This window comes from Haliotis rubra, unplaced genomic scaffold, assembly GCF_003918875.1.
Source record: "Haliotis rubra isolate DU_JTF1 unplaced genomic scaffold, ASM391887v1 Scf482, whole genome shotgun sequence".
NCBI classification, from domain to species: Eukaryota; Metazoa; Mollusca; class Gastropoda; order Lepetellida; family Haliotidae; genus Haliotis; species Haliotis rubra.
The window spans coordinates 564502-576951 of NW_025767171.1; the positions used below are offsets into that span (position 1 = coordinate 564502).

General features: G+C 37.5%; 1 protein-coding gene across 4 annotated transcripts in view; it reads left to right on the top strand.

Moving 5' to 3' along the window:
• Positions 1-12450, top strand: part of LOC124291118 (solute carrier family 12 member 3-like) — a 69653-nt gene that overhangs the window by 52297 nt on the left and 4906 nt on the right. The window contains exons 13-22 of one of the 4 annotated variants that reach the window (XM_046728017.1): positions 1005-1104; positions 1321-1432; positions 2126-2263; positions 3076-3182; positions 3823-3932; positions 4183-4215; positions 9284-9529; positions 9898-10012; positions 10243-10329; positions 10850-10967. In XM_046728017.1, the coding sequence (XP_046583973.1) occupies positions 1005-1104; positions 1321-1432; positions 2126-2263; positions 3076-3182; positions 3823-3932; positions 4183-4215; positions 9284-9529; positions 9898-10012; positions 10243-10329; positions 10850-10967 (1166 nt within the window). Of the gene's footprint in view, positions 1-1004; positions 1105-1320; positions 1433-2125; positions 2264-3075; positions 3183-3822; positions 3933-4182; positions 4216-6821; positions 6834-9283; positions 9530-9897; positions 10013-10242; positions 10330-10849; positions 10968-12450 lie in introns of all 4 variants that reach the window. The other 3 variants (XM_046728018.1, XM_046728019.1, XM_046728020.1) reach the window with 3 other exon arrangements.

Sequence of the window (12450 nt, forward strand, 5' to 3'; positions counted from 1 at the left end):
AGAGTTTGGCTATTATATATGTAGCTTAAGTTAATTATAGCTTAAGCACAGTACTATACTCCTATTATAAAAATATATTAGCTAACAAACTCTACAGAGTTTGGCTATTATATATGTAGCTTAAGTTAATTATAGCTTAAGCACAGTACTATACTCATATTATAAAATATATTAGCTAACAAACTCTACAGAGTTTTTGCTATTATATATATAGCTAAAAGCTTATTCATATCTTAAGCTCAGCATTATATCTATATCATATAAGTATATTAACTAACAAACTCTAAAGAGTTGGCTATTATATAATTAGCTTAAGTTTAATCATATCTTAAGCTTAGTACTATGTTATATCTTAAAGTATTTTAGCTAACAAACTCTAAGGAGTTTATACTAGCATATTAACAAGCTTAAGTCTATTAGTCTTAAGCATTGTATTAATGTTATATATACTTTATCATAATAAGTACATGGTAATAACCTTTTATATGGCAGCTGATAAGTTAGCAGCAGGAATTCATCAGTTCAGTGCCATTTTCACACACAAAGCCAGTTCATAAACCACAGATGTATAGGATTTAGTTCATTGATATGAACTTTTCATGATGCATTAGTCACCTGTAACATGCAGGTAGAATACTGCCTTGGTATTTCGTACTTGTATAAAGGCCCGACTAGAATGATAGCCAGATGGTCACAATGTGTTTTGTGGCAGATAGTGTGGAACATTGCATATGCTTTTTTTTCAACCATTGTAGAGTAGGATGAGCTACAGACTGCAACATAACTAGAATATTGCCAGTGTCAGTGTATCATGCTTTTATTCATGATTATTTGAAATATAGAAAGAAGGATGGTATTGCAAGCATTCCACAATTCTTTTATATGATAACATGTATGCAGAGAAGTAAATATGTGTGTTTAAACGCCAAATGGAACTAATGGTAAGAGATGGACCACCATCTTTGCACATTGCTTGCACTGACCTGAGTTTATTTTTCCTTCAGAGGTAAACTGGGGATCATCAACACAAGCACATGTGTACCGTAATGCTCTGCAGTCTTCCCTTAAACTCATATCAGTTGAAGACCATATCAAAAACTTCAGGTAATGTATAGTGATTAAGGGTTTTCATTTCCCTTGCACAAAAATGATGTATTTGTGGCTTTGTGATTGAAATAAGATTTTCCCATTTCAAGCTCCTGACTATTTATTGAAAATAGATTTATTGGAATGGGATTCCTTAATAAAAGAAAAGATTTAATCTTATATAACAGTAATGTTGATCAAATTTAACTGAATGATATATTTTCCCGTCACCAGACCACAGGTGCTTGTGATGTCCGGTTTACCAGAGAACCGACCAGCCCTGATAGATTTTGTGTCCCATATCAGCAAGAAAATAAGCCTGATGGTGTGTGCTAATGTTATAGTGGTAAGTAAAGCGGGACAGAAGCTATCTGGATATCTTCATCAGTACATACGACATGAAGAGACTACAACTGCCCAGCATTATATTGACCTCAGTGTCACCAAGAGGTATCCTTATCAGCCACTCTCAGTGCCTTTTATGACAGGACTATAGTTTTTAATCCAACCGTGGTATGTTGCGTGAATACAGTGATCTCCATTCGATTTCTATCAGTCTATCCTTCAGTCTGAAATTGTGTTATTTCCAAGAAGAACTACTGCACTTGAATATTTGTGTATATGTTGGTGTTTACACTCTAGGTATGTGAAATTTCATTGTTGATTTGCTCCATATGACGTTAGAATGGTATGCTGATAAGGATTGATTCCCTACTCCTATACTATATACCATAGTCAGTGGATACTGAGTGCTTGATAATGCTCTACAAACATAAACGTTATGAAGGGTTTACCAGTGAACTATGTTGATTCTATTATGTTTCCAATGAGTTATTTCACTCGTTGTCCTCGCTCCTCAAAGATTCCAGCAAAAGCTTTGCTGTCTTTGAAATGTTTCAGCCGATTATCAAGTCTAGATAGTGAGTGAGTGAGTTTAACCTGGACCTTCATTCTTATCTAGATAGTGATTACATTGGGAATGCAATTCTTTCCAAAGAACATCCCAGAAAATGCACAACATGTATTTTGTCTGTTTCAGGGTCAACAGAGTGGTAACCTGAGAAAGCTTCTCAATACCAATGCTGCATATAGCTGGTTGAGCAAGCGGAGGGTCAAAGCCTTCTACACGGCCACTACATCCCCTTCATTTCGCCTTGGTGCCCAGTCCATAATGCATGTGAGAGTCAAGTGTTATTCTTTGGTGAAGAATATAGTGTGGTCAAGGACCTGATTGGCTGTTTGATGTGATATAATATTGTGATTTGGTCAAGTGACTTAAAAAACAACCTTCTACAACCCTAAATGTTCTTTCTGTCCAAGCGATTGTCAGAGAAATTTGCTGAATGTAAATAAGTTTTATACAATTATTGTCCCCCGCCGCAATGCGAAACGGGGGACTATGTATTCAGCGGCATCTGTCTGTCCGTCCGTCCGTACGTACGTCTGTACGTACATACGTCCCAATTCTTGTTAACGCGATATCTCATGTACTGTTGTACCCCATGTCTTCAAATTTGGGGGATAACCCAGACTCCAGTCGATTTGGGTGACCTTGACCTTATCTTCAAGGTCACCACAGCACTTTGAACACTTATCAAACTCTTGTTAACGTGATATCTCATGTACTGTTGTGCCCAATATCTTCAAATTTGGTGACAGCCTACATTGGGGGATTACGCAGACACCAGTTTATTTGGGTGACCTTAACCTTATCTTCAAGGTCACCACGACACTTTGACCTCTTTTCTAACTCTTGTTAACGCGACATCTCATGAACTGTTGTACCCAATGTTTTCAAGTATGTTGACAGCCTACATTGGGTGATCATGCAGACACCAGTCATTTCAGGCATCTTGTATGTGACCAGAATATAAAAAGTAGTAAATATAGATATTTAGCGACAGGGAACATTGCCATATCAGTGGCAAACACTTGTTATTCCCAATATTTTTATGCTTTTCTGTTCACTCTGTATGATATCTTTTATAGACTGTTGGTGTTGGCAAACTTCGACCAAACACATTGATGATGGGTTTCAAATCTGATTGGACAAAATGTGAGCCAAGTTCTGTGGAAGAATATTTCAAGATAATACAGTGAGTGACATGAATTCTGTGTTATGCCATTGATGGAAGTAGAAGATTTTCCAGAATATGTATAATGCTGGTAATTGTACTCAGCAGAATGTCTGCGTTTTTGCAATTTAAAGACAGAAATTATAGATTTCAAGAATTGAGAATGAAGTAAAATATTGTTTGATTATTATGTGATCATCATTCACTGATGCACTCCACATACAGTAACCTAATAGTTCTTTATGCACCCGCAGAGCTAATAATAAAGATATAGTTAAGTAATGAATACTTTACATGTGTTTGGGATTTCCTTTTAATGTTAAATGCTCAAATTATTTTTGTTTTCACAGTGTATAGTAATGTGATATTTTGATGTGCCAAAAACTCTTGGTATTGGCCATGTAACCATTGCCAAAATAAATCTGGGACCTCATGGTGACTTAAAATCTTAACTCACTCACTCTGGGACCTCAATTAATGGCCAATAGAAATAATAGAAATTGTACTCTTTTCCATTCTTCTCTGAGCTTTCTACATGATTTTTTCTCCAACTGAAACAATTATTCAAGTTGTGGACATACCAACATAAACACAACATTCCACTAGTTATTCCGTATAAAATTATTGCCATCAGTGATAATACATAGCTGTTGTCTTCCAGTGATGCCTTCGACCTGAACTATGGGGTGGGTCTGTTGAGGCTGCAGGAAGGCTTCGGACTTGATGTGGACATGGATGCAACCTTCATGCCTGATGGCATGACAGAGGATGGTGAGTGTGCCATTTTATCTACCAAGCATTGATATTAATCCTGGAATGTGCTCTCATGCAAGAAACTTCTTTTTGATTTGATTCAATTGCAAGCATGTCATTTTCTAAAAATTGAATTTGAGATTTAGCTTGTAGATTTATTTCCTGATTTATTTCTTGATAACTCATGCAGGTTTGCCTTGCTGTGAGGCATGTGTTGTGAGACTGTATAGTGTAATTTTTTATTTTAAATATAAATTCAAATTTGTAGATGGCATTCTGAGTTTCCCCAATCGACCACCAGGTGAGATGAAGTCACATGACTTGATAGTGTGACCTTCAGTGTTGTCCTCTTCGTCTCTATCAACCTGTCTGTCTGCATGTGTTACCTGGGATCCTTGTTGTAACTTCATATCGGCCAATTCAGTCTTTTGTTTTATTGATCAATTGTGTGTGTTTTGGGCAGTGTGGAACTACCTGCAGTCTCATCTCAGGAGTGATGAAAGAATGTTTTGGGAGATACTTACAATAAATTGGTACTTAAGTTGGTTTTGTGGATAGGTTATATATCGATCAGTGGGCGAGTGAGTTCAGTTTTACGCCGCTTTCAGCAATATTCCAGCAATATCACGGCGGCGACACCAGAAATGGGCTTCACACATTGTACACGGGTGGGGAATCGAACCCGGGTCTTTAATAATAATAATTATAATAATAAGTACATTTATAATGTGCCAGATCCAGACACGAAGTGTATGCTCATAGCGCTACATAAGAGATTCTGACATGTGTGTTGAGCGGACGCTTTAACCACTAGGCTACCCCACGACCCCATGTACTACAGGAACATGATTAACAATGTCCACGGAGTAGGTTATATGAATAACGTGACAAATGAACACTGTAGGTATGGTGCCCAGAAAAGTATGCTCTCTCTTGTAGTCTGCTATCAGGTTGTCTTTACTACTTACTGCAGGAAGAAAAAAGTGAGGTGAGGCATATAGAAAACTATTGATTTGTTGATGTATTTGTGATCAAGTTAGGGTTCAAAAGAGTAAAACTGATGTTAACTGATAAACACTGATGAACGACCTTTTTGGATGATCCAGTATAAGTCATGATATACAACCTAATCCCAACACTTGTTTGAATAGTACAAATAGTATGATGTAGATTATTGGTATCAGATGAGTACTGTAAATAGCACGGCCAGTGTGAATAGTGCAAACAGTATGAATAGCATCAGTGAAATGAATGAATGGCATCAAATGAGTACATAGGCTGTATGAATAGTGCAAACAGTATGAATAGCAGCAACAAAATGGGGTGAGAAGGTACTGTTTGAATACGTTGTAATTTCACACTAAGTTTATGAATTATCATCACCCATTATCTGTGTGTCTATATAATGGGAAGAAAGTGGGTAACAAGATATGTATCAAGCTGAAGTGGCTACAACCAGGAAGTTGTCTCCCCTTGATAGGAAGATGATATGAGCATGAAACCATCACACACAGCATTGTTGGTTATCATTGCCCAATCTCTGCTACTTTCACAAGTAACGGTTTGATTGAAGCCTGCTGTGTTTGGCCAGTTATTTTGACAATTCCAGTATAAGGCCTGATTTGCCCTATCAGTTACTGGAGAATAGTCGTCTTCACTGAGAGGGAATTTCAGAAGCAAAACATGATTTGTTTCATTTCTTTTTCATTGTTATTATCTTCATTTCTTCATACTTGGCATTTTCTTTTAATTTTGCATGTTCTTTTCAGTTTTCAGAAACCACCACTGTTTATTCTTGTGCTGAGTGTTATTCAAAATGATAGCATATTGACTATGTTGATGGAAAGGAACCTGCTCATTGCTATACTGGTTTATATACTTACCTCAACGTGTTTCCATCGGACTTTATTTCTGTATGTCACTAACAGATGTAGTGTATCTTGACTGGTCACCAGAAATGGCTTCTAGATTGCTGGTACAGCATGAAACAATAATCATTCCGGGATCTTTTACCTCCCAAGAGCATTCATCTTCTTGAGAAAGGAATGTACACAATGTATTAGTCCCCTACTGTCACTTCTGTAGCCTATACTAATCACAGTTTTAGTAGTTCACATGGCAGGACAGATTAATTATGAAAATGAATGAATCGCATGGTCTTTAATGATTTTGACTGTTACACTTGCCAAAGTACCAATATTGGACAGGAATGGAGGATCATGTGTTTTTCAGTCCTGTGACCCCAACTATGTTACTTTCAAATGGCACTGCCACTCCAACCCTAATGTACCATCTTTCATATTAAACTAGGGAAATATTTGATATTACACATTAAAAGCAGGCGGGAATTGTGCACAAATGCTAGTAATTGAATAGTCAGATCTACCATGTTTCATGTTGGAGTTTGGAAATGCGCTGATGTAATCAACTTTCAAAATGGCGTATTGGCAACCAGCGTGGCAGCTACGTGAAATAACTGAAATCAGTGACTAATTGTCATCAGTCGGTCAGGTTCATCTCTTGTCCCTTATTTACTGGCCCCTTGACCCTTGCTTAACTTCAGTATTTACATCTACCACTGCTTCTGGTGGATCACTGGAACAAGAGCCTTGAGAAATTACTGGGTGCTAGCGTTAATTTCCACCTCATGTTGTCCACACTTTGTGCATTTGTCATGTCGTTTTATAAACCATTATGATGGTTTCAACGTTTAAGATTGATGAAATATATGAAATATGATTTTACTTTTAGCTTACATTCATTGTACTATCTGTGAAGTTGTGCATATATTTTATTTTATTCCATTCAGTTTTATACGAGGACTACAAAACTGGCAGGCTAACTAACAATGTCCCATCATACCTCTCTTTCCATGAGTACGTAATGCGTATTTCTGTTCCATTTCAGCAGCATACTGGAGTAAATATAAATGTGTTTTTTATTTATAGCTGTTACTATCTACATACTTCTCTTCATAAATTTAGACTCCATAACTGCTCTGAGCCTTAACACCACCAATTGACCATTACATGTATTTTCCCTTTGCTTCTGATAGTGAAGACATGTTAATCCTTTACTGACACAAACCTGCAGCAGAATAGGTTAGACAGCAGTAGAACTCATGGTTACAGTAATATCAGTGATGGCCCAATAATGTTTCCCCACTGTTAGGTTTAAGACCGGGCATCGCCTATTTCATCAAATAAACTGTGTTTACGGAAGTCTAAGCAAGCAGATAAACGGATGTGCATGGCCTGACAGCTATAGGTGTGATACAGTAGAGTATGTTGCAATTTGAAAATTGGGCAAATTGACACCGGCATCTTCATTTTACTTTATTGTGAACCGCTTTCGGTGTAGTTGGCAAATTTGGGTGTTCTTTACTGTGAATTGATTGGAAAAATTTAAGTAACAGTTGTCTAAAACACCCCTGAGGCAAAAAGGATAAAACATCTTTGGTGGTTGTGGAGGATGATGTCTGTACAGTAACTGAAAACCGACTGCCCTCATTTCCATTCTATTAATATTGAGTCTAATATTCTGAAGGAGAGTTTATTACAACCAGGAGTAAAACATGGCCATGAACATTCATGATAATGGTCACTATCACAGCTTTTAACACCCATGCAGTAGTTTACAGGGTTCCAGTATCGTAACATCACAGTGCACACAGTGTGAGAAATAGTATCCACATTTTGCTAGTCAGTCGGGTTAGCTATGCCTTAAAGTTACTAGCCCACAAAACAATTCACTAGCCCACAAAACAATTCACTAGCCCGAAATCTGAATGAAGAAACCAAGAAAAGGATTACAAAAAAGGTAAAATACCATCAAAAACAAATAAGAAAACATGTCTGAATTTCTGAAATATTTTGTTTATAACTCAAATACGCTGGAGAGATGAGATCTACAAAATGACCCCATGAAAATGCACTAGCCAATCGGGGCAGTGACTGTGGAGATTTACTGGTCCGACTGGACTTTTACTATCCACGGGCTAGAGGGCCAGTGGCTATTTCAAACACTAAGTGCACAGCTATAGTATTACATCGGGTTCATTTACTCTTGGCACTTCGCTAATGAGATCATGAAGCTTCATCTTCCTGCTTGTTAAACATAAATAAAACGAGTTGCAGTGTTTTAGTGAACAAATTCTTGTGTACATTACATCTTGGTTATGTTGTTGTGAGGTCTGGTCGCTGTTTGCAGAAATACACATATAGCTGGAATATTGCACAGTCTGTGTCAAGCAACAAATGACTGAACCAAGTGTTTGTACATGAGCCTCAGCATAGTTTGTTCTCACATTCATGATATGGTCAATATAAAGCATCAATTCTGAAAAATAGTGTCGACAAGATATGTTATCAGTTCGAGTTAATTGGAAGTTCCTTTAGGTACATTGAACCTACTACATATAGATATTGTATCACATGCTTTTACTCAACTGAATCAAACGTCACATGCAGAGATGGCAGCTCTTCCTTCTAGAGTATAGGATGATCACCAGACAATCCATTCGATGCATTGCAATATTCTGTGCTGTGACATGGTATCTTTGTATAGATATAGCGTGAATGTAAGGACATGAAATGGACTGAAAATGTAGTGTAGATTACTTTTTTTCTGACAGTACAGGGGTTATTAGCTGTCATAAAACTTCCTCAATTTTTATTTATATGTGTCTCAATTCAGGTTTAGATGTACTGCTTACATCTCCATTGAAAACTCTGATAATTCCCTTGATACAATTCATAGGTTCTTGTCGACATAAAGTATGACGTCTGCATCATTTTCCTGGTTTTCATTACAGGTTTGGTTTTTTTTGTACCGGGTACTGCAATTCTTTTATTTTTGGAAGACTTATGTTTCAGATATGTGTAGTTAATACAATAATTTTATGAGCATAGAATGGCCATCTCTGTCACACAGAACATTTTGGATGTTTGAGCATCTTCAGAACATAAGAGCTCACTTTAGATTAACAATCTTTAACCTACACAAATAACAAGAGTCATTTTGACACAATAATTGTTTACCGGTTTGACAATGTTTAGGTCACTGATGTGATAAATTTTACGTTGTGTTTTTAAATAAGTGACTTACTTACAAGCACCACTTGAAAGACATTTGATGTAACTCAGAAAGTGTTTACATATCATGTGATGACCATAACGTTTTCTTTGGAGAACAGATATTGCAGTTGTATAATTTGGAAGAGGTATAGTTTAGCAGGTTCACCAAGACAAGGGCAGCTTTTATGCTGATTTATTTAGTTCAAAGCATGATAAACAGTACCATGGTGATGTTTTACAATCAGTGATTGTGAAACTTACAGGTTCTTGACTGACTTTTACCTTGTATTCTAGAAATGAGCGATGACGACCTCACTCCAGATGACACGCCCCCTCACCGCCTCCACAGTAGCTATGACAGGATAGACAACAACACTCCCATGCCTTCCAAGTCCACCAACCTGGTACCTGGAGACATACAGAATGGCCCCAGCAAGTCAAGGGAAAAGCTGAACATTGAAGTGTTGAAAGGAATAAATATGTTTAAGCGACACCCCAAGAAAGGGACCATAGATGTCTGGTGGTTGTTTGATGATGGTGGTAAGTACAGATCCATAGGTGGATCAACAGGAGGGATGCAGGGGTGTGCACCCCCTCTTGTGTCCTGAAAAATTATCAAATGACCATTGAAACTCTTGTGAAAACGGGTGAAAATGAACTGTACAACCCAATGAACTGTGCAACCATTATTCAGTAATCTATTTTGTTAATAAGATTAATCCCCACAGTGTGTGAGTTTGTAATTAAGCATTGCAGTAAAGGGGTTCGTGTCAGTGCCCTAATTCTACAATATGAATATTTTAAGGGTTATCCAAAACCAATACTACAGGTGCAAACTTCAAGAATCCTAAGATTCTACTTGTGTTGGTACTATCTAGAGGTGGATAGTGACATGGTTCTCTGTGCAGGTCTGACACTACTGATTCCCTACATCCTGACAACCAAGGCCCACTGGCGGGGCTGCAAGCTGAGGGTGTTCACTGCAGGCACAAAGAAGGGGGAGCTGGACAGGGAACAGAGACAGTAAGATATAGATCTGTAGGGGAAATTCTAGTATACTCACCCATGATGTAATTGTCATGCATTGGTGATTGTCAACTTTTAGTATGTATGTGGAAGTATTGCAGTTACGATATTCAGTATGATTAGATCGCTCTATGGAATGGGGTTTGGGATTGTATTGAGTTTGGTCGTACAAAACGTTGCTTGAAATGAGTGTTGTTCCTAGCTAACATGTAGACGTGGTGCTTCAGGATGGCTACTCTGTTGTCCAAGTTCCGCATCGAGTGTAAGGACATGACTGTGTTACCTGATGTCAACAAAGCTCCGCGTGAAGAGAGGTAGGTTGTTCATTAAAGTGTTATTAACCAATAGCAGCATTTCTAGTAGGCTAGCAGTCGCGTATAACCCATACACTCTTATACATGTTAAAAACTTTACTTATGGAAATTTCTTATTGGTAGAGAAGACAAACTTCATGTCTTTCACAAGTAACTAAACCTGGCTCATTTAGGCGACTTCATGGCTATGCATGAGTCATGAGGCTGGTATCATTAGGTCAAGCTAGCGATGTTAATTAAAATGTCAAATTCTTTGTCTCAGATATTGTGATGTATATCTATTCATAATATATTTATAATTTATATTTCAAACAGCCAGTGACTTTATTACTAACACATTTGGTCCATGTCTGTGATGAAAGGTTCTCCTTAAGCCTCCCTATAGATCACAGTACACTTGTTCCAAATGCAGTAATAGGACATTTGTAGAGGTGACACAGGAATAGTACTGAAAAACTGTGGAGACCTTATTGTAGACTGTTGTTAGTGAGAAATTAATAGATATGTCATCAATACCCAGTCAGATGGAGTTCAAGAATCTGGTGAGTGACTGGGTCCTGGACACCAAGGCAGGAGAGACGGAGGAAGAGTTCCCCTGGAAAACCACACAGGAGGAGATGGAGTTGCTCAAAGACAAGGTAGTATTCAACCAGACTGTGCTGTCAGATGGTTCCGTTGTGTGCTAACATTGCCAATGTTGTACAATGTGTCCAACTGATACTTTGTAAAATTTAGTGTTATTTCATATTCCCATTGTCTGTAGTCTGTCATGAGCAATTTGACGTGGTCTGGACAGACTCATTTCATGATAGAAAGTTGCAGAATACATGTACTTTCTATCCAAACCACAACATAAGTACAGTGGACTCTGTCAATACCGGCCTCTCTTAACACCGGCACTCTGTCTACATCGGCACAAAGTTTCGGTCCCGGCAGAAATGCACGTTATTATCATTTAGAAACTTCTGTAAACATCGGCATCTGTCTATTCAGGATATCGGCATTGTTTTTCAGTCCCAACGAACAAGTTGTTATGAAAACGAATCTGTAAAAACCGGCACATGAAAGACGGCGTAACCCTTTGATGCAATTAGGTCCAAATGATGTAAAAACACAATTCGCTGTGACTCCCGAGATTATTCAGAAACGGGAAGTGTTAATCAGTATCTTGTTAATCAGTGAGTGGTAACGTAACACTTACCCAGAGTAATTAATACATGTAGTGGGCAGTTTGACTGTATAAACAAGCAAGTGTTTACATTTTGTTGATTCGCTGGTATTGACTTCGAGATTATTCAGAAACGAAGTGTCAATCAGTTTCTTGTTAATTAGTGAGTGGCACGTGTCACTTACATAGAGGCTTAATCGTTTGATGCATGGTATCGCTCGAAAGCTCTGAACATCAACAATATCACTGTACTCTTGCCGAGAGTATTTTCACATTTGTAAGAAGCGATTTTATTGGATAAAGATTGGTTTCTAACGACGCTTTTCACTACACTCTGCTTATAAGGGTCGTGATTGGTCAAAATCAGACACGTGACCTAAGCAGCCAATCATATTATGGAAATGGATACCTTCTTCGTAAAACGAAAAACTTTTAGATTAAGACGAAAGTTTTGGTAAAATAATGCTATTCTGAACATATTAAGAAAGACATCGCTACCTATACATGAAATTATGGAACGTATTGGACATATCGTGCTAGGTTATGGCCTATGACAAAAATGCTTCATGCATATATTTTCACATTAAGCATCGCGGTGAGTGGGCGTCAAGACGGAGGCGGTGAAAGCCGAGATGTAACTTGTCAGTGACTTGACTTACATTGCATGATCGCACAAAAGTATGGAAATAGTAATTTTATATGTACGTTGGACAACTTTTATGAATGTTATTGTTGATTTCAATTTATTTAATGATTTCCTCGATGTTTGAAACATCGTTACTTTGCTCTTTGACAATGCTATTGTAGACCCGCTGTCGAAGCATAAACAAGAATCGTTGTTTTCAATAACATTGCGAAAAATAGTTTATAATTTTAATTCTGCCGATAATATATGATCGGTTGAAATTTAATAAGAGATTTCAGACATTTTTATTTGATTTAAACAACATGAA